General features: G+C 53.2%; 1 protein-coding gene across 1 annotated transcript in view; it reads right to left on the reverse strand.

Annotated features, from left to right (window-relative positions):
• Positions 1–22,814, reverse strand: part of LOC137367051 (rho guanine nucleotide exchange factor 1-like) — a 167,215-nt gene that overhangs the window by 53,035 nt on the left and 91,366 nt on the right. Inside the window, exons 6-10 of the mRNA XM_068028536.1 lie at positions 20,400–20,513; positions 10,417–10,515; positions 7,996–8,038; positions 4,797–4,902; positions 3,781–3,921 (exon numbers count right to left, since the gene is read on the reverse strand). Of these exons, the coding sequence (XP_067884637.1) occupies positions 3,781–3,921; positions 4,797–4,902; positions 7,996–8,038; positions 10,417–10,515; positions 20,400–20,513 (503 nt within the window). The remainder of the gene's footprint in view (positions 1–3,780; positions 3,922–4,796; positions 4,903–7,995; positions 8,039–10,416; positions 10,516–20,399; positions 20,514–22,814) is intronic.

Consider the following 22,814-nt stretch of genomic DNA (forward strand, 5'->3'; position numbering starts at 1 on the left):
CAGTACTGACCCTCCGACAGCGCAGCGCTCCCTCAGTACTGACCCTCCGACAGCGCAGCGCTCCCTCAGTACTGGCCATCCGACAGCGCAGCGTTCCCTCAGTACTGACCCTCCGACAGCGCAGCGCTCCCTCAGTACTGACCCTCCGACAGCGCAGCGCTCCCTCAGTACTGACCCTCCGACAGCGCAGCGCTCCCTCAGTGCTGGCCATCCGACAGCGCAGCGCTCCCTCAGTACTGACCCTCCGACAGCGCAGCGCTCCCTCAGTGCTGACCATCCGACAGCGCAGCGCTCCCTCAGTACTGGCCATCCGACAGCGCAGCGCTCCCTCAGTACTGACCATCCGACAGCGCAGCGCTCCCTCAGTGCTGACCATCCGACAGCGCAGCGCTCCCTCAGTACTGACCCTCCGACAGCGCAGCGCTCCCTCAGTGCTGGCCATCCGACAGCGCAGCGCTCCCTCAGTACTGACCCTCCGACAGCGCAGCGCTCCCTCAGTACTGGCCATCCGACAGCGCAGCGCTCCCTCAGTACTGACCATCCGACAGCGCAGCGCTCCCTCAGTACTGACCCTCCGACAGCGCAGCGCTCCCTCAGTACTGGCCATCCGACAGCGCAGCGCTCCCTCAGTACTGGCCATCCGACAGCGCAGCGCTCCCTCAGTACTGGCCATCCGACAGCGCAGCGCTCCCTCAGTGCTGACCATCCGACAGCGCAGCGCTCCCTCAGTACTGACCATCCGACAGCGCAGCGCTCCCTCAGTGCTGACCATCCGACAGCGCAGCGCTCCCTCAGTACAGACCCTCCGACAGTGCAGCGCTCCCTCAGTACTGGCCATCCGACAGCGCAGCGCTCCCTCAGTGCTGACCATCCGACAGCGCAGCGCTCCCTCAGTGCTGACCATCCGACAGTGCAGCACTCCCTCAGTACTGACCCTCCGACAGCGCAGCGCTCCCTCAGTACTGACCCTCCGACAGCGCAGCGCTCCCTCAGTACTGGCCATCCGACAGCGCAGCGCTCCCTCAGTACTGGCCATCCGACAGCGCAGCGCTCCCTCAGTACTGGCCATCCGACAGCGCAGCGCTCCCTCAGTGCTGACCATCCGACAGCGCAGCGCTCCCTCAGTACTGACCATCCGACAGCGCAGCGCTCCCTCAGTGCTGACCATCCGACAGCGCAGCGCTCCCTCAGTACAGACCCTCCGACAGTGCAGCGCTCCCTCAGTACTGACCCTCCGACAGCGCAGCGCTCCCTCAGTACTGGCCATCCGACAGCGCAGCGCTCCCTCAGTGCTGACCATCCGACAGCGCAGCGCTCCCTCAGTACTGACCCTCCGACAGCGCAGCGCTCCCTCAGTGCTGACCATCCGACAGCGCAGCGCTCCCTCAGTACTGACCCTCCGACAGCGCAGCGCTCCCTCAGTGCTGACCATCCGACAGCGCAGCGCTCCCTCAGTACTGACCATCCGACAGCGCAGCGCTCCCTCAGTACTGACCCTCCGACAGCGCAGCGCTCCCTCAGTACTGGCCATCCGACAGCGCAGCGCTCCCTCAGTACTGACCATCCGACAGCGCAGCGCTCCATCAGTACTGAACATCCGACAGCGCAGCGCTCCCTCAGTACTGGCCATCCGACAGCGCAGCGCTCCCTCAGTACTGGCCATCCGACAGCGCAGCGCTCCCTCAGTACTGACCATCCGACAGCGCAGCGCTCCCTCAGTACTGACCATCCGACAGCGCAGCGCTCCCTCAGTGCTGACCATCCGACAGCGCAGCGCTCCCTCAGTACTGACCCTCCGACAGCGCAGCGCTCCCTCAGTACTCACCCTCCGACAGCGCAGCGCTCCCTCAGTACTGACCATCCGACAGCGCAGCGCTCCCTCAGTACTGACCATCCGACAGCGCAGCGCTCCCTCAGTGCTGAACATCCGACAGCGCAGCGCTCCCTCAGTACTGGCCATCCGACAGCGCAGCGCTCCCTCAGTACTGGCCATCCGACAGCGCAGCGCTCCCTCAGTACTGACCCTCCGACAGCGCAGCGCTCCCTCAGTACTGGCCATCCGACAGCGCAGCGCTCCCTCAGTACTGGCCATCCGACAGCGCAGCGCTCCCTCAGTACTGGCCATCCGACAGCGCAGCGCTCCCTCAGTACTGACCCTCCGACAGCGCAGCGCTCCCTCAGTACTGACCCTCCGACAGCGCAGCGCTCCCTCAGTGCTGGCCATCTGACAGCGCAGCGCTCCCTCAGTACTGGCCATCCGACAGCGCAGCGCTCCCTCAGTACTGAACATCCGACAGCGCAGCGCTCCCTCAGTACTGAACATCCGACAGCGCAGCGCTCCCTCAGTACTGGCCATCCGACAGCGCAGCGCTCCCTCAGTGCTGCACCGACGCGTCGGCCTCTGGAACAGAACGTCAACCCACAACCTTCTGACTCAGACACGAGAGCGGCCCATGGCTGACGCACGAATACAAAGAACAAAGAAAATTATAGCACAGGAACAGGCCCTTCGGCCCTCCAAGCCTGCGCCGAATACAACTACTGTTCAAGGAAAACGACAACATGAGCCCACTGCTAATACAACACTGGCAAATACAAACCGAAACTAGATCCAGATCTCATCCCCGATTCCTTTCCTATATCCCCGTAATATATAATTCAATCCCCATATGTCAACTGATGACTCCTCATTTCAGTCCATACTCATGAACAAAAAAAATCTCAGATTGTGTTTGCAACATGAAAACATATATGTTTTTTAATTATTCATTCCTGGGGTTGTGGGCATTGCTGGCTGGGATGGTAGTATTGCCCATCCCCCGGTTGCCCCTGAAGAAGCTGCTGGCGAGCTGCCTTCCTGAACCGCTGGAAAGCGTTTCACACGACTGAGCATCCCGCTGGGCCACTTGAGAGTCAACCACCTTGGTCTGGGGCTGGAGTCACGTGCAGGCCCAGACCGGGTAAGGAGGGCAGGTTTCCTCCCCTAAAGCTCACCACCACCTTCGCAAGAGGGAATTAGGGGTGGGTACTAAACGATGACCACATCCAACAAACGAATAAAAAAAAATAGAATGGTTTTGCTCATACCACAGTCCGACGGCTTCACAGTCACCATTACCGAGACCTGATTTTCTGAACTCACGGGGTGGGGGAGGTTTGGAGCTCAGCTTCTCTGGGGGTATTAGTCCAGGCCGCTATATTACTAGTACCATACCGTAACATACCCACTATGCAACCGTAACAACAAAAACACATCCAGTGATTCTGCCAAGAAGTATGCAACAGGTTGGAGCAAGCAATCTCTTTGTTCCAGTCGGTGAGCTGCAGGTTTGCGACGTGACTGGGCTCAGCTGGGATACACGGGGTAACCCAAGAACAACATTTCAACTGTCATCCAGAGGAGTAAATTACAACCGGGTACAAAGCATGTATTTATCAAAAGAAAACACCGTCAGGGGTCAATTGCACTCAGCGCCAGGGCTCAGTCACCCAGTGTCACCGGTACATGGCACCCACCTCCACGGGTGAATCGCACCCACCTCCACGGGTGAATCGCACCAACATCACACAGAAATTGCATAGTATTTCAGGTTAATCATGCTGCCTGCGACGGGTAAATTACACCTAGTATTTTAGGTAAATGACACACAGATTCACAAGGCAAGCACGCCCACCATCACAGGTCAAGCGTGCCCAGGTACTGCTCCACTTCTACCTGACCACATTCATTGCCATGCACACCGACAGCGTGAAGAGTTCTGCAAAACAGCATGCACTTACGTGGCCTCCTCAACCTTGGGCAGCAGCTGTTCCGCCAGTATTTTCTCTTTCACCTCAAAGGCCGCCTGGTCAATTAGACGTTCCGAATCAAGTTCCAACAGTTCCCGTTCGCCGATTGTCATTCCCATCATCCTCTTGTTCCTAATTCAAAAGGCCGACAGTTAGATTCCGCCTCAGTGTTAGCGAGCACAGGTTACTGTTTCTCACCAGGTACAAGATGTCAGTCGTGAAGAATGTGGCATTTTCCAGCTCCATGTCATGCATCAAGTATTGGACAACATGGGTTAGATACAGAGTAAAGCTCCCTCACCACTGTCCCAAAAAAACACTCCCAGGACAGATACAGCACGGGGTCAGATACAGAGTGAAGCTCCCTCTACACTGTCTCCATCAAACACTCCCAGGACAGGTACAGCACGGGGGTTAGATACAGAGTGAAGCTCCCTCTACACTGTCCCCATCAAACACTCCCCAGGACAGGTACAGCACGGGGGGTTAGATACAGAGTAAAGCTCCCTCTACACTGTCCCCATCAAACACTCCCAGGACAGGTACAGTACGGGGGGTGAGAAAAAAAAACGAAAAAAAAAGAAAAAAAAAAACGGGGGTTAGATACAGAGTAAAACTCCCTCTACACTGTCCCCCATCAAACACTCCCAGGACAGGTACAGCACAGGGGTTAGATACAGAGTAAAGCTCCCTCTACACTGTCCCCATCAAACACTCCCAGGACAGATACAGCACGGGGTTAGATACAGAGTGAAGCATTTTCTACAGTGATGTGTTGGACTGAGACTCCCAAGTCTCACAGGTGGGAGAATGTATTGTGTGATAATTTGGCAGCCCAATCTCAAAGGAAAGCACTGGGAATTTCATTCCCGGAATAGGAGCTACTGTAGCAGTGCGGTTAATTCAGAGAACGGGGTTGTTGTATTGATGTGCTCGTGAGGAGTGTCAGTCAGCCGGGCACTTAGAGCTGCAGACTCAATGGCCCAGTGTGGGAAAGAGGTGTGTACCTGAAATCATCCAGCTGGTTGCATACTTCCAGAGCCATAGCCTTCTGCATGCCCTTAACAATGTTCCTCAGGCCCTCTTCGCAAAGCATATCAGGCCGACATCGATCTGTAATGCAAACACAGGCTGACATCAGCATCGGGGCAGCAAGGGTCCATACAAGCACCAGAGAACACCATTCAGCCCCTCCAGCCTGTTACACAGGAACAGGAGGAGGCCATTCAGCCCCTCAAAGCCTGTTACACAGGAACAGGAGGAGGCCATTCAGCCCCTCCAGCCTGTCACACAGGAACAGGAGGTGGCCATTCAGCCCCTCCAGCCCATGCTGGCTCTTCACAGAGTTATACAGTCAGTCCCACTCCCAGCTCGATCCCCGTAGCCCTGCAAGTCTATTTCTCTCAGGTGACTGTCCAACTTCTTCCTGAAGTCATTAATTGTCTCTGCTTCCACCTTCTTTGAGGGCAGTGTGTTCCAGGTCATTACCACCCGCTGGGTACCAAGTGCTTCCTCATATTCCCCCTGCGTCTTTTGCCCAAAACTTTCAATTTGTGTTGCCTCATCCTATTTGTTAACGGGAACGGTTTTTCCTTGTCTAACTTAGCTAAGCCCGTCATAATCTTGCACACTCCTATTAAATCTCCCCTCAATCTCCTATATTCTAAGGAGAACAACCCCAGCTTTTCCAACATTACCTTGTAAATAAGATTCCCCCATCCCTGGAACCATTCTACTAAATCTCCTCTGCACCCTCTGGCAGACCCTCACATCCTTCCTGAAATGTGACGACTAGAACTGGACACAATACTCCAGTCAGGGCCTAACCAGAGCTTTATAAAGGTTCAGCATAACTTCCCTGCTTTTGTGATCAATGTCTCTATTTATGAAGCCCAACATCCCATCTGTTCTACTATCCGCTCTCTCAGTATGTCCTGCCACCTTCAAAGATCGATGCACCCCCAGGTCCCTCCGTTCCTGCACGCTCTTCATAAACTGTGCCATTAAGTACATATTGCCTCTCCCTATTCCTTCTGCCAAAATGCATCACCTCACACTTGTCAGTATTAAATTCTATCTGCCACCTCTCTGCCCATTCGGCTCGCCTATGTCCTATTGCAGGCGGTTCACATCATTCTCACTGTTGGCCGCACCTTCAAGTTTGAGAACCTCAGCAAATTTTGAGATTCTACTCTGTATTCCGAGCTCCAGGTCATTTATATACAGCAAAAAACACAGTGGTCCCAGCCCTGACCCTTGGATTACACCACTGTCTACCATCCTCCAGTCTGAAAAGCAACCATTTACCACGACTCGCTGTTTTCTGTCCTTGAGCCAATTTTTTTTTATCCAATTTGACACTGACCCTCCTCTTCTATAAGGCTCAGTTTTCTTCCCCAGCCCTTTATGTGGTACCTTATCAAATGCTTTCTGAAAATCCATATAAACAACATCCACTGCATTCCCTTCATTAACCTTCTCTGCTACATCATCAAAAATTCGATCAGTTAAGCATGATCGGCTCTTTACAAACCTATGATGGCCCTCCTTAATTAACTCAAACCTCTCCAAGTGTCCGTTGATATTTTCCTTGATTATTGTTTCTAAAACCTTACCCACCACTGATGTTAAACTAACTGGCCTGGAGTTGCTAAGACTGTCCTTACACCCTTTCTTGAATAAGAGTGTCTCATTTGCCACTCTCCGATCCTCTGGCACCTCCCCCGTATCCAGGGAAGACTGGAAGGTTAGGGCAAGCCCTTCCACTACCTCCATCCCCACTTCCTTTAGCAACCTGGGGCGCAAGTCATCCGGACCAGGTGACTCATCTACCCGAAGCATTGCCAGCCTTTTTAGTACCTCCTCCTCTCAATCTTTATCCTATCTATTGCCTCTACTCTGCTACTGCTGATATTTTGTCAGCCTCCATTTCCCTGGTGAACACGGATATAAAGTACTCATTAAGTATATTAACTTTGCCCTGCACCTCTGAGCATACATGGTCCTCTCCGTCCATAATAAGCCCCCCACCTCTTACTACTCGCTTACTATTTACATGCTGGTAGAAGATTTTTGGGTTCCCTCTTATGTTGACTGCCATTCGATTCTCATATTCTCTCTTTGCCAGTCTTATTTTCCTCTTTACCTCCCCTCTCAACTTATGGCCTGGTTCTCACCGGATATGCATCATAGAATTTTTTTTGTCTCTTGTCAACCAAGGAGCCCTGCTCTTGGTTCCCCTGCCTTTCACCCTTGTTGGAATGTTCCCAGTCTGTACCTGAAGCATCTCTTCCTTAAAGATAACCCGTTGTCCCCATACAGTTCTTCCTGTCAGTCTACCCTGGCTAGATCCCTTCTCGCCGCGTTGAAATGACCCCTCTTCCAATCTAGACAATCTACCTATTTTGCTCCTTGCTTTTCTGCATTACTTTGCAATGATCACTCTTACCCAACTGCTCCCCCCCCCCCCCAACAGACCCTTGGTCCATTTCAGTTCTCAGCACCAAACCCAGCAATGCCTCTTTTCTGTTGAGTATTTCTGCTAAGTATTTCCAGCACTTTTTGTTTCGGTTTCAGACTTCCAGCGTCTGCAGCATTTTGCTTTTATGCCCCTTTTCTAGTTGGGCTGAGAACATACTGGTCGAGGAAGTTCTCCTGAACACACTTCAGAAATTCCTCCCCCTCCTTACCCTTTACTCTAAAATTATCCCAATCAGTATTTGGTAATGAAAGTTCCAAAGACATTAGTGAATCAGATGGGTTTTTTACAACAATTGATGGTAGTTTCATGGTCACCAGTCCACCATTCCGGATTTTTATTAATGAATCGAATTTCAATTCCATCAGTTGCCATGGTGGGATTTGAATCTATGACCCAGAGTATTTGCCTGGGTCTCTGGATTATTAGTCCTGTGACATTACAACTGCATCACCATTTCCTACCAGCCCTGTGAGCCCAGTATTCCCCGATTACTTTTGGCACTTTCATCATTTGGGAACACTGAAGGAGAAGAATTCCTCTGCTCCTCCACAGTTCCAGCCTCTCACCATTGCAAAACTATTCCCACCTACATACACTCCAATACAAACAGTGCACTCACACACAACCCCTCACTACTTTCCCCGCCACACGGCACTCCCGCCCTACGCACAGATGTTCCTTTTCTATGGCCCACACAGAACATACACTGCAACAAGCACACTTACCTAATTCAAAGGAAATCTCTTGCGGCACAGGCACCCTGAGGGTCTGAAACAAATCAGAGGAACACACTGCATCAATGCATGCCCGTCACAGGGGGAGGCAGAGGAGCCATGTCAGTACCAGGGGTACCAGTTGGAAGGACGAGACCGAGACCAGCAGACTGTGCCAACCAGTACAAAATCTTCAAGTGAGGAACACAGGTCAAGGGTCAGTGGTCAAGAGCGGGACACTGGCCAGAACGCAAAGAGGAGGAGGAGAGGTGAGGTGAATGAGGTGGCGGGATGATCCCGAGCTTGAGTTTGGGTAACATTGAATTGTACGGGTTTCCAGCACAGAAAGAGGCCATTCGGCCCATTGTGCCGATGCCCACTCTTTGCTGGAGCAATCCATAGGAAATCCCACAGTTCTGCTCTCCTCCCCCAGCTGTATCTCAAATATTTATCCACTGTATTCCTTCAAGGATGAAATGTACAGCACACGTAAGATAGAGTAAAGCTCCCTCTACGCCAGGGTTGTCCAATCTTTTCAGACGGAGGGCCATTTTACGATTTTTGCTCAGCCCGGGAACCAGAGAGCAAATTTCGAAAGATAAAGGCATTCAAAATTTATCTTACTAATAGAAACAACAAAAGTACATTTTTGTGAAGAAGCTTGAAATGAGAAGACTGATTTATTGACTTACTTTCTCGTCACTATATTAAAAACTGAGTTAGTGACATACCTGACATTGTTTTTGCTTTAATAAGTAGTCAATCTCTGCCCGCACACTTGATGTAGCGATGCAGAGTATTCTGGATAGATCTCTCAGGAGAGACCGTGATCTCTCTCCCTCCCTCTCCCCGCGCTGTGTGCGCGTGTGTGTTTCTCTCTTTCCTCCCTCTCCAGGACCAGGGGACACAGATTGAAAGTATTGTGAAATGATACCAAGGGGAATATGAGGAGGCACCTTTTTTACACAACGGGTGGTAATGACCTGGAACTCGCTGCCCACAAGGGAGGTGGAAGCAGAGACGATCAACGGCTTTAAGAGGAAATTGGATGGCCACCTGAGAGAAATAGACTTGCAGGGCTACGGGAATCAGGCCAGGGAGTGGGACTGACTGCATCGTTCCGTGGAGAGTCGGCATGGGGTCGATGGACAGAATGGCCTCCTTCAGTGCCGTAAGTAAATGACTTTTTAGAACTCTCTCTCTCCCCCCTCTGTCTCTGCCCCTTTGTCGCCCTCTCCCGTGTGTTTCCAGTGTTCCCCACTCTCCACTCAGTGTTCCCTGCGCTCTCTGTCTCTCTCCCCCCCACCACCCCCATTCTCTCTCTCTGTCCCTCCCACCCTCCGTCCCTCCTCCCCTCGCGCCCTCTGTCTCTCCACTGCTCTGTCGCTCTCACACAGTTGCAGAGCGTGGAAAGCTCTTTCAAAGTTCTTTTAAAAGTTACTTTTTTTTTTAAACGTGGTCAGTTTCACAGGTGACAGCCGCTGACATGGGGGTCAGTCGTTTCCCAACAGACTCGGGGTTTTCCAGCCAGCTTTTTAAAAAAAAAGTCTGAACCCGCCAGAAAACACACAGTCTGTTGGGAAACGGCTGTTCCCAATGTCAGCAGCTGTCACCTGTGAAACTGACAGCGCTATGGTTTAAAAGCCGGACGGACAATGGGAAATTTCTCACCTCCAGTCACGGTGAAGATGAAGAACGACCCTCGGAACAATTTACATTCACGGGCTGGATGGAAACGTTTGGCGGGAAAGGTCACCGACCTGAAACGTTAACTCTGCTTCTCTCTCCACAGAGCTCCCAGACTTGCTGAGTCTTTCCAGCGTTTTCTGTTTTTGTTCCCATTCTACACTGACCCCATCAAACACTCCCAGGACAGGTACAGCACGGAATGAGATCAGAGTAAAGCCCCCTCTACACTGTCCGCATCAAACACTCCCAGGACAGGTACAGTTAGAGTTAGATACAGAGTAAAGCTCCCTCTACACTGTCCCCATCAAACACTCCCAGGACAGGTACAGTTAGAGTTAGATACAGAGTAAAGCTCCCTCTACACTGTCCCCATCAAACACTCCCAGGACAGGTACAGTTAGAGTTAGATACAGAGTAAAGCTCCCTCTACACTGTCCCCATCAAACACTCCCAGGACAGGTACAGTTAGAGTTAGATACAGAGCAAAGCTCCCTCTACACTGTCCGCATCAAACACTCCCAGGACAGGTACAGCACAGGGTTAGATACAGAGTAAAGCTCCCTCTACACTGTCCCCATCAAACACTCCCAGGACAGGTACAGCACAGGGTTAGATACAGAGTGAAGCTTTCTCACTAGATAAAGTATGCAGAATGCTCAGTGTGGTAAGTTAGCTGGAAACAGCAGGAATCCAATGACTGTTGTCCCCAAGGGCGGGAGACAATGAATTTTAAGGTTAGCTTACCGCTCCTCGGTCCAGGAAGGTGTGGAAATAATCCACAAACATCCTGCGGGCATCTTTGACATTGGCTCCTTTGAACATCTCCCCATGCAGGTAACACAGCTGCAGAAAAATAGGAAATAAATGCAATGGAAACATCAAAGCTGAGGGGTAATCGATGTTCCTCAATCCCATTTAATAACCCCCGACACAGAGACAATACCCCATCAAATACCCCTCCCCAAGATTCAACCTCAATTAATGCCCCACCCGAGACTCACCCCATCAAATAGCCCTCCCCGAGATTCAGTCCCATCAAATACCCCACTGAGACTCACCCCATCAAAAACCCCTCCCCCGAAATTCATCCCTATCAAATAGCCCTCCCTAAGATTCACCCCATCAAATACCCTTCCCGAGACTCACCCCAAATATCCGTCCAAGACTCACCCCATGAAATTGCGCTCCCTCAGACTCACCCGGTCAAATACCCCCCAAGACTCACCCTGTCAAATACCCCCCCAAGACTCACCCTGTCAAATACCCCCCCAAGACTCACCCCCGTCAAATACCCCCCCAAGACTCACCCCCGTCAAATACCCCCCCAAGACTCACCCCCGTCAAATACCACCCCCCCCAAGACTCACCCCCGTCAAATACCACCCCCCCAAGACTCACCCCCGTCAAATACCCCCCCAACACTCACCCCGTCAAATACCCCCCCAACACTCACCCCGTCAAATACCCCCCCAACACTCACCCCGTCAAATACCCCCCCAACACTCACCCCGTCAAATACCCCCCCAACACTCACCCCGTCAAATACCCCCCAAGACTCACCCTGTCAAATACCCCCCCAAGACTCACCCTGTCAAATACCCCCCCAAGACTCACCCCCGTCAAATACCCCCCCAAGACTCACCCCCGTCAAATACCCCCCCAAGACTCACCCCCGTCAAATACCACCCCCCCCCAAGACTCACCCCCGTCAAATACCCCCCCAACACTCACCCCGTCAAATACCCCCCCAACACTCACCCCGTCAAATACCCCCCCCAACACTCACCCCGTCAAATACCCCCCCCAACACTCACCCCGTCAAATACCCCCCCAACACTCACCCCGTCAAATACCCCCCCAACACTCACCCCGTCAAATACCCCCCCCAACACTCACCCCGTCAAATACCCCCCCAACACTCACCCCGTCAAATACCCCCCCAACACTCACCCCGTCAAATACCCCCCCAACACTCACCCCGTCAAATAACCCCCCAACACTCACCCCTTCAAATAACCCCCCAACACTCACCCCGTCAAATACCCCCCCAACACTCACCCCTTCAAATACCCCCCCAACACTCACCCCTTCAAATACCCCCCCAACACTCACCCCTTCAAATACCCCCCCAACACTCACCCCTTCAAATACCCCCCCAACACTCACCCCTTCAAATACCCCCCCAACACTCACCCCTTCAAATACCCCCCCAACACTCACCCCTTCAAATACCCCCCCAACACTCACCCCTTCAAATACCCCCCCAACACTCACCCCTTCAAATACCCCCCCCAACACTCACCCCTTCAAATACCCCCCAACACTCACCCCTTCAAATAACCCCCCAACACTCACCCCTTCAAATAACCCCCCAACACTCACCCCTTCAAATAACCCCCCAACACTCACCCCTTCAAATAACCCCCCAACACTCACCCCTTCAAATAACCCCCCAACACTCACCCCGTCAAATATCCCACCAAGACTCACACCATCAAATACCACCCCCAAGACGCACCCCGTCAAATACCCCCCCAAGATTCACCCTGTCAAATACCCCTACAAGACTCACCCTGTCTAATACCCCCCAAGACTCACCCCGTCAAATACCCCCCCCCAAGACTCACCCCGTCAAATACACCCCCATGACTCACCGTCAAATACCCCCCAAGACTCACCCCGTCAAATACACCCCCATGACTCACCCCGTCAAATACCCCCCCCCCCCAAGACTCACCCCGTCAAATACCCCCCCCCCAAGACTCACCCCGTCAAATACACCTCCAAGACTCACCCCGTCAAATACCCCCCCCCAAGACTCACCCCGTCAAATAACCCCCCCCAAGACTCACCCCGTCAAAGGCTCACCCCGTCAAATACCTCCAAGACTCACCCCGTCAAATATCCCCCCCAAGACTCACCCCGTCAAATACCCCCCCCCCAAGACTCACCCCGTCAAATATCCCCCCCAAGACTCACCCCGTCAAATACCCCCCCAAGACTCACCCCGTCAAATACCCCCCCAAGACTCACCCCCGTCAAATACCCCCCCAAGACTCACCCCCGTCAAATACCCCCCCAAGACTCACCCCCGTCAAATACCCCCCCAAGACTCACCCCCGTCAAATACCCCCCCAACACTCACCCCGTCAAATATCCCCCCCAAGACTCACCCCGTCAAATACCCCCCCCCCCCAAGACTCACCCCGTCAAATATCCCCCCCAAGACTCACCCCGTCAAATACCCCCCCAAGACTCACCCCGTCAAATACCCCCCCAAGACTCACCCCCGTCAAATACCCCCCCAAGACTCACCCCCGTCAAATACCCCCCCAAGACTCACCCCCGTCAAATACCCCCCCAAGACTCACCCCCGTCAAATACCCCAACACTCACCCCGTCAAATACCCCCCCCCAACACTCACCCCGTCAAATACCCCCCCAACACTCACCCCGTCAAATACCCCCCCAACACTCACCCCTTCAAATAACCCCCCAACACTCACCCCTTCAAATAACCCCCCAACACTCACCCCTTCAAATAACCCCCCAACACTCACCCCTTCAAATAACCCCCCAACACTCACCCCTTCAAATACCCCCCCAACACTCACCCCTTCAAATACCCCCCCAACACTCACCCCTTCAAATACCCCCCCAACACTCACCCCTTCAAATACCCCCCCAACACTCACCCCTTCAAATACCCCCCCAACACTCACCCCTTCAAATACCCCCCCAACAGTCACCCCTTCAAATACCCCCCCAACACTCACCCCTTCAAATACCCCCCCAACACTCACCCCTTCAAATAACGCCCCAACACTCACCCCTTCAAATAACCCCCCAACACTCACCCCTTCAAATAACCCCCCAACACTCACCCCTTCAAATACCCCCCCAACACTCACCCCTTCAAATAACCCCCCAACACTCACCCCTTCAAATGACCCCCCAACACTCACCCCTTCAAATGACCCCCCAACACTCACCCCTTCAAATAACCCCCCAACACTCACCCCTTCAAATAACCCCCCAACACTCACCCCTTCAAATAACCCCCCAACACTCACCCCTTCAAATAACCCCCCAACACTCACCCCTTCAAATAACCCCCCAACACTCACCCCTTCAAATAACCCCCCAACACTCACCCCTTCAAATAACCCCCCAACACTCACCCCTTCAAATAACCCCCCAACACTCACCCCTTCAAATAACCCCCCAACACTCACCCCTTCAAATAACCCCCCAACACTCACCCCTTCAAATAACCCCCCAACACTCACCCCTTCAAATAACCCCCCAACACTCACCCCTTCAAATAACCCCCCAACACTCACCCCTTCAAATAACCCCCCAACACTGACCCCGTCAAATAACCCCCCAACACTCACCCCTTCAAATACCCCCCAACACTCACCCCGTCAAATACCCCCCCAACACTCACCCCGTCAAATACCCCCCCAACACTCACCCCGTCAAATACCCCCCCAACACTCACCCCGTCAAATACCCCCCCAACACTCACCCCGTCAAATACCCCCCCCAACACTCACCCCGTCAAATACCCCCCCAACACTCACCCCGTCAAATACCCCCCCAACACTCACCCCGTCAAATACCCCCCCAACACTCACCCCGTCAAATAACCCCCCAACACTCACCCCTTCAAATACCCCCCCAACACTCACCCCTTCAAATACCCCCCCAACACTCACCCCTTCAAATACCCCCCCAACACTCACCCCTTCAAATACCCCCCAACACTCACCCCTTCAAATACCCCCCCAACACTCACCCCTTCAAATACCCCCCCAACACTCACCCCTTCAAATACCCCCCCAACACTCACCCCTTCAAATACCCCCCCAACACTCACCCCTTCAAATACCCCCCCAACACTCACCCCTTCAAATACCCCCCCAACACTCACCCCTTCAAATACCCCCCAACACTCACCCCTTCAAATAACCCCCCAACACTCACCCCTTCAAATAACCCCCCAACACTCACCCCTTCAAATAACCCCCCAACACTCACCCCTTCAAATAACCCCCCAACACTCACCCCTTCAAATAACCCCCCAACACTCACCCCTTCAAATAACCCCCCAACACTCACCCCTTCAAATAACCCCCCAACACTCACCCCTTCAAATAACCCCCCAACACTCACCCCTTCAAATAACCCCCCAACACTCACCCCTTCAAATAACCCCCCAACACTCACCCCTTCAAATAACCCCCCAACACTCACCCCTTCAAATAACCCCCCAACACTCACCCCTTCAAATACCCCCCAACACTCACCCCGTCAAATATCCCACCAAGACTCACCCCATCAAATACCACCCCCAAGACGCACCCCGTCAAATACCCCCCCAAGATTCACCCTGTCAAATACCCCTACAAGACTCACCCTGTCTAATACCCCCCCAAGACTCACCCCGTCAAATACCCCCCCCAAGACTCACCCCGTCAAATACACCCCCATGACTCACCGTCAAATACCCCCCAAGACTCACCCCGTCAAATACACCCCCATGACTCACCCCGTCAAATACCCCCCCCCCAAGACTCACCCCGTCAAATACCCCCCCCCAAGACTCACCCCGTCAAAGACTCACCCCGTCAAATACACCTCCAAGACTCACCCCGTCAAATACCCCCCCCAAGACTCACCCCGTCAAATAACCCCCCCCAAGACTCACCCCGTCAAAGGCTCACCCCGTCAAATACCTCCAAGACTCACCCCGTCAAATATCCCCCCCAAGACTCACCCCGTCAAATACCCCCCCCCCCAAGACTCACCCCGTCAAAGGCTCACCCCGTCAAATACCTCCAAGACTCACCCCGTCAAATATCCCCCCCAAGACTCACCCCGTCAAATACCCCCCCCCCCAAGACTCACCCCGTCAAATATCCCCCCCAAGACTCACCCCGTCAAATACCCCCCCAAGACTCACCCCGTCAATTACCCCCCCAAGACTCACCCCCGTCAAATACCCCCCCAAGACTCACCCCCGTCAAATACCCCCCCAAGACTCACCCCCGTCAAATACCCCCCCAAGACTCACCCCCGTCAAATACCCCCCCAACACTCACCCCGTCAAATATCCCCCCCCAAGACTCACCCCGTCAAATACCCCCCCAAGACTCACCCCGTCAAATACCCCCCCAAGACTCACCCCCGTCAAATACCCCCCCAACACTCACCCCTTCAAATAACCCCCCAACACTCACCCCTTCAAATAACCCCCCAACACTCACCCCTTCAAATAACCCCCCAACACTCACCCCTTCAAATAACCCCCCAACACTCACCCCTTCAAATAACCCCCCAACACTCACCCCTTCAAATAACCCCCCAACACTCACCCCTTCAAATACCCCCCAACACTCACCCCGTCAAATATCCCACCAAGACTCACCCCATCAAATACCACCCCCAAGACGCACCCCGTCAAATACCCCCCCAAGATTCACCCTGTCAAATACCCCTACAAGACTCACCCTGTCTAATACCCCCCCAAGACTCACCCCGTCAAATACCCCCCCCAAGACTCACCCCGTCAAATACACCCCCATGACTCACCGTCAAATACCCCCCAAGACTCACCCCGTCAAATACACCCCCATGACTCACCCCGTCAAATACCCCCCCCCCCAAGACTCACCCCGTCAAATACCCCCCCCCCCAAGACTCACCCCGTCAAAGACTCACCCCGTCAAATACACCTCCAAGACTCACCCCGTCAAATACCCCCCCCAAGACTCACCCCGTCAAATAACCCCCCCCAAGACTCACCCCGTCAAAGGCTCACCCCGTCAAATACCTCCAAGACTCACCCCGTCAAATATCCCCCCCAAGACTCACCCCGTCAAATACCCCCCCCCCAAGACTCACCCCGTCAAAGGCTCACCCCGTCAAATACCTCCAAGACTCACCCCGTCAAATATCCCCCCCAAGACTCACCCCGTCAAATACCCCCCCCCCCCAAGACTCACCCCGTCAAATATCCCCCCCAAGACTCACCCCGTCAAATACCCCCCCAAGACTCACCCCGTCAAATACCCCCCCAAGACTCACCCCCGTCAAATACCCCCCCAAGACTCACCCCCGTCAAATACCCCCCCAAGACTCACCCCCGTCAAATACCCCCCCAAGACTCACCCCCGTCAAATACCCCCCCAACACTCACCCCGTCAAATATCCCCCCCCAAGACTCACCCCGTCAAATACCCCCCCCAAGACTCACCCCGTCAAATACCCCCCCAAGACTCACCCCCGTCAAATACCCCCCCAAGACTCACCCCCGTCAAATACCCCCCCAACACTCACCCCGTCAAATACCCCCCCAAGACTCACCCCGTCAAATATCCCCCCCAAGACTCACCCCGTCAAATACCCCCCCAAGACTCACCCCGTCAAATACACCCCCAAGACTCACCCTGTCAAATACCCCCCCAAGACTCACCCCCGTCAAATACCCCCCCACCAAGACTCACCCCCGTCAAATACCCCCCCACCAAGACTCACCCCCGTCAAATACCCCCCCACCAAGACTCACCCCGTCAAATACCCCCCCAACACTCACCCCGTCAAATACCCCCCCCCAACACTCACCCCGTCAAATACCCCCCCCAACACTCACCCCGTCAAATACCCCCCCAACACTCACCCCGTCAAATACCCCCCCAACACTCACCCCGTCAAATACCCCCCCAACACTCACCCCGTCAAATACCCCCCCAACACTCACCCCGTCAAATACCCCCCCAACACTCACCCCGTCAAATACCCCCCCAACACTCACCCCGTCAAATACCCCCCCAACACTCACCCCGTCAAATACCCCCCCAACACTCACCCCGTCAAATACCCCCCCAACACTCACCCCGTCAAATACCCCCCCAACACTCACCCCGTCAAATACCCCCCAACACTCACCCCGTCAAATACCCCAACACTCACCCCGTCAAATTCCCCCCCAACACTCACCCCGTCAAATACCCCCCCAACACTCACCCCGTCAAATACCCCCCCAACACTCACCCCGTCAAATACCCCCCCAACACTCACCCCGTCAAATACCCCCCCAACACTCACCCCGTCAAATACCCCCCCAACACTCACCCCTTCAAATAACCCCCCAACACTCACCCCTTCAAATAACCCCCCAACACTCACCCCTTCAAATAACCCCCCAACACTCACCCCTTCAAATACCCCCCCAACACTCACCCCTTCAAATACCCCCCCAACACTCACCCCTTCAAATACCCCCCCAACACTCACCCCTTCAAATACCCCCCCAACACTCACCCCTTCAAATACCCCCCCAACACTCACCCCTTCAAATACCCCCCCAACACTCACCCCTTCAAATACCCCCCCAACACTCACCCCTTCAAATACCCCCCCAACACTCACCCCTTCAAATAACCCCCCAACACTCACCCCTTCAAATAACCCCCCAACACTCACCCCTTCAAATAACCCCCCAACACTCACCCCTTCAAATAACCCCCAAGACTCACCCCGTCAAATACCCCTACAAGACTCACCCCGTCAAATACCCCCCCCAAGATTCACCCTGTCAAATACCCCTACAAGACTCACCCTGTCTAATACCCCCCAAGACTCACCCCGTCAAATACCCCCCCCAAGACTCACCCAGTTAAATACACCCCCATGACTCACCGTCAAATACCCCCCAAGACTCACCCCGTCAAATACACCCCCATGACTCACCCCGTCAAATACCCCCCCCAAGACTCACCCCGTCAAAGACTCACCCCGTCAAATACCTCCAAGACTCACCCCGTCAAATATCCCCCCCCAAGACTCACCCCGTCAAATACCCCCCCCAAGACTCACCCCGTCAAATATCCCCCCCAAGACTCACCCCCGTCAAATACCCCCCCAAGACTCACCCCCGTCAAATACCCCCCCAAGACTCACCCCGTCAAATACCCCCCCAACACTCACCCCGTCAAATACCCCCCCAACACTCACCCCGTCAAATACCCCCCCAACACTCACCCCGTCAAATACCCCCCCCAAGACTCACCCCGTCAAATACCCCCCCAAGACTCACCCCCGTCAAATACCCCCCCAAGACTCACCCCCGTCAAATACCCCCCCAAGACTCACCCCCGTCAAATAACCCCCCAAGACTCACCCCCGTCAAATACCCCCCCAACACTCACCCCCGTCAAATATCCCCCCAACACTCACCCCGTCAAATACCCCCCCAACACTCACCCCGTCAAATATCCCCCCCAAGACTCACCCCGTCAAATATCCCCCCCAAGACTCACCCCGTCAAATATCCCCCCCAAGACTCACCCCCGTCAAATACCCCCCCAAGACTCACCCCCGTCAAATACCCCCCCAAGACTCACCCCCGTCAAATACCCCCCCAAGACTCACCCCCGTCAAATACCCCCCCAAGACTCACCCCCGTCAAATACCCCCCCAAGACTCACCCCCGTCAAATACCCCCCCAAGACTCACCCCCGTCAAATACCCCCCCAACACTCACCCCCGTCAAATACCCCCCCAACACTCACCCCCGTCAAATACACCCCCAACACTCACCCCGTCAAATACACCCCCAACACTCACCCCGTCAAATACACCCCCAACACTCACCCCGTCAAATACACCCCCAACACTCACCCCGTCAAATACCCCCCCAACACTCACCCCGTCAAATACACCCCCAACACTCACCCCATGACATGACCATGCCCTCCCCTCCACCGAGATTCAAACCCATAAAATACTCCAGCCCTAACATCGCAGCAAGATACACCACCTGCCCCCCAACAACACTCATGTTCACATAATCCCCTCCCTTTTTTTTTCCATTGTAAGACACTTTTGTCATGTAGGTATTCCGGCAGCCAATGTAGACACAGCAAGATCCCACCAACACCAATGTGACAACGACCAGATCATGTGTTTCTGATGTCAGTTGAGGGTGAATATTGGTCTCAGGCCACTGTGGAGAACTCCCCTGCTCTTATTCCAATAGCACCCATGGGTTCATTTATGTCCACGTGAGGGGGCAGTGGGGGGCTTGTTTAATGTCTCATGCACAAGACGGCACCTCCAACTGCACACAACTCCCTGAATAACCAGCTCAAATCCCTCAAGTGGGATCTGAACTCACAGCCTGCTGACTCCTAGGCAACAGTGCTGTCGTACCTTATAGTCAATGTCCCAGGCACCACTATCACCATCCCTGGCTAAGAAAAGCCCACTGGACAACGACCCAGGGGGCAGCTTTTTTTTCTTTAATGGGAGGTGAGCGTCACTGGCTAGGCCAGCATTTGTTGCCCATCTCTAACCGCCCATGCGAAGTTGGTGGTGAGCCACCTTCTTGAACCGCTGAACTCCATCTGCTGTAGGTCCACGCACAGTGCTGTTAGGGAGGCAGTTCCAGGATTGTGACCCACTGACAGTGAATGAGCAGCACGGTGTGCACGACTTGGAAGGGAACCTGCAGGTGCTGGTGCCCCCATGCATTCGCTGGCCTTGTCCTTCCAGGTGGTGGAGGTCGCAGGTTTGGAAGGTGCTGTCGAAGGAGCCTTGGGCAAGCCCTGGTTTACTAGTCCAATAACATTACCACTGTGTTATCACTCACCACTGGATTAGGGAGACCAAGAATGAGCGGTTGTCCTGGTCAAGGGGGAGGCAACAGTAATAACACTCACCACACACGCGGCATCAAACTGCAGGATAACATGATGGAGGAAGATGATCAGGTAGGTCGGCCGATCCTTGAGCAGATCAATGCACTGGAAGTGGCTGCAGTTATCATCGACCGTCTGAAAGGCAGAGCAGCATTCATTAGGAAGGTATCGGCACTCCCAGGCCACAAGGGAAGACTCCGAGCTGAGTCGGCTCAAACTGAACAGGAGCAAACTGAGAAGGGAGCATCGTCGAGGGACTCGAGATCAGTCAGGGACCTCAACAACTGTTTACTGCTGGACCTCAGCATCAGAACGAGGGACATGGAAGAGATCTCAGAAGTAGTATGGTGATTGGACAGATCAGATAGACTTACTATGCACAGACAGGGGTGATGAATGAATGGATCAGTTAGAACTACTGCATACAGAGGGATGGTGAATGGACAACAAGAGCTTGTATTTATCGTAATAAAACATCCCAAGGCACTTCACAGTGGAGTTATAATGCAAAATTTGACACTGAACCACATTAGGAGATATTGGGACAGATGATCAAAGAGATAGGTTTCAAGGAGTGTCTTAACGGGGGGGGTGGGGGGGGGGGGGGGTTGAGAGACAGAGAGACAGAGAGAGAGAGAGAGAGCAAATCTAGAGCCCTGAGGATGTCAAGGAGCCTACAGGATAGGATAAGGTTTAAAAAAAAAAGGGAGTCTTATGTCACATACCATTGCAGAAAGCTTAGAGGTTAGAAAGTGCAGGGGTCAATTAAAAAGGAAATTAGGAAAGCAAAGAAAGAGAATTAAAGAAATATTGGCAAATAAAATCTTAGAAAACCCAAAGGTTTTATAAATACACAAACAGCAAGAGGATAACTAAGGAAAGAGTAGGGTCAATTGGTGACCAAAACAGTAACTTGTGTGTGGCGGTGGAAGACATGGGCATGGGTCTTCATGAGTACTTTGTATCTTGTCTTCACAAAATAGGGGGATGATGCAGACATTGTTGGTAAGGAGGGGGATCGTGAAATATTGGATGGGACAAATAGAGTGAAAGGGGAAACATTAAGGAGTTTGGCATCTTTGAAAGTAGGTAAGTCACCAGATCTGGATGAAATGTGTCCCAGACTGCTAAGAGGAGCAAGGGAGGAAACGGCAGAGGCTCTGACCATCATTTTCCAGAAGTCTCTGACTACAGGAGAGCTGTCAGAGGACTGGAAGACTGCTAATGTTGTACTGTTGTTTTAAAAAGAAAAGGATAGACCAGAAATTACAGGCCAGTCAGCCTAATCTCGGTGATGAGCACCTAACTGGAATAAAATTCTCAGACACAGTATAAATCATGTAAAATTAGAAAAGCACAAATTCATGAAGAACAGTCAGGATAGATTGTTAAAGAAACGTCATATTTGACGAACTTGACTGAATTCTTTCAGGAGGCCACAAGGAGGGTCGATGAGGGCAACGCGTTTGATGTAGTCTACATGGATTTCAGTAAGGCTTTTAACAAGGGCCCACAAGGCAGACTGGTCAGAAAATTAAAAGCTTATAGGATCCAAGGTAGAGTACTGTGCATAGTCTGATCGCCACATTACAGGAAGGATACGTTCACACTAGAGAGGGTACTGAGGAGATTTACAGAGGATGTTGTCAGGAATGGAGAATTTCAGCTATGAGGAAAGACTGGACAGGCTGAGATTGTTTTCTTTGGAACAGAGGAGGCTGAGGAGAGATTTAATTGAGGTGTATGAAATAATGAGGGGCCTCGATAGAGTGGATAGGAAGGACCTATTCCCCTTAGCAGAAGGGTCAATGACCAGGGAGCATAGATTTTAAAATAATTAGCCGGAGGGTTAGAGGATAGTTGAGGCGAAATGTCTTCACCCAGAGGGCAGTGGGGGTCTGGAATTCACTGCCCGAAAGGGTCTTAGAGGCAAAACCTGCATCACATTTAAAAAACACTTGGATATGCACTTGAAGTGCCGTAGCCAACAGGGCTACGGACTTGGGAGCCGGAAAGCAGGATAATGCTGGATAACTCTTTTGCGGCCGACGCAGACATGATGGGCCTCCTTCTACACTGTATATTTCTGTGACTGTGTGTGGTCGGAAGCTTATCTCGGGGTCAAATACGACAACAAGGGTGCAAACTGCCTGGTTCAGCCTCAAACAGTTGCCAGGGAGAGATTAGATAAGACTGCTGTGCACAGGAGGCATGTGTCTGTGGCAATTCTCATGGTTGAATAGCCAGCTCACACTCCTGAATTGGCACGCACATGAAGAATGGCCATTTGGAATAGCTAGTGCCTTAAGTCAGCACCGTAAGGAGCAGGGGCCGTGGTGGGGGGAGGGGGGGGCACAGGAGTGGGTCAGTGGGAGTAAAGATCTGAGAGATGTAACTCCAGATTATCCTACACAGTTGTAATGTAGGAAATACGGC

The sequence above is a fragment of the Heterodontus francisci genome, unplaced genomic scaffold (genome assembly GCF_036365525.1).
Source record: "Heterodontus francisci isolate sHetFra1 unplaced genomic scaffold, sHetFra1.hap1 HAP1_SCAFFOLD_843, whole genome shotgun sequence".
Lineage (NCBI taxonomy): Eukaryota > Metazoa > Chordata > Chondrichthyes > Heterodontiformes > Heterodontidae > Heterodontus > Heterodontus francisci.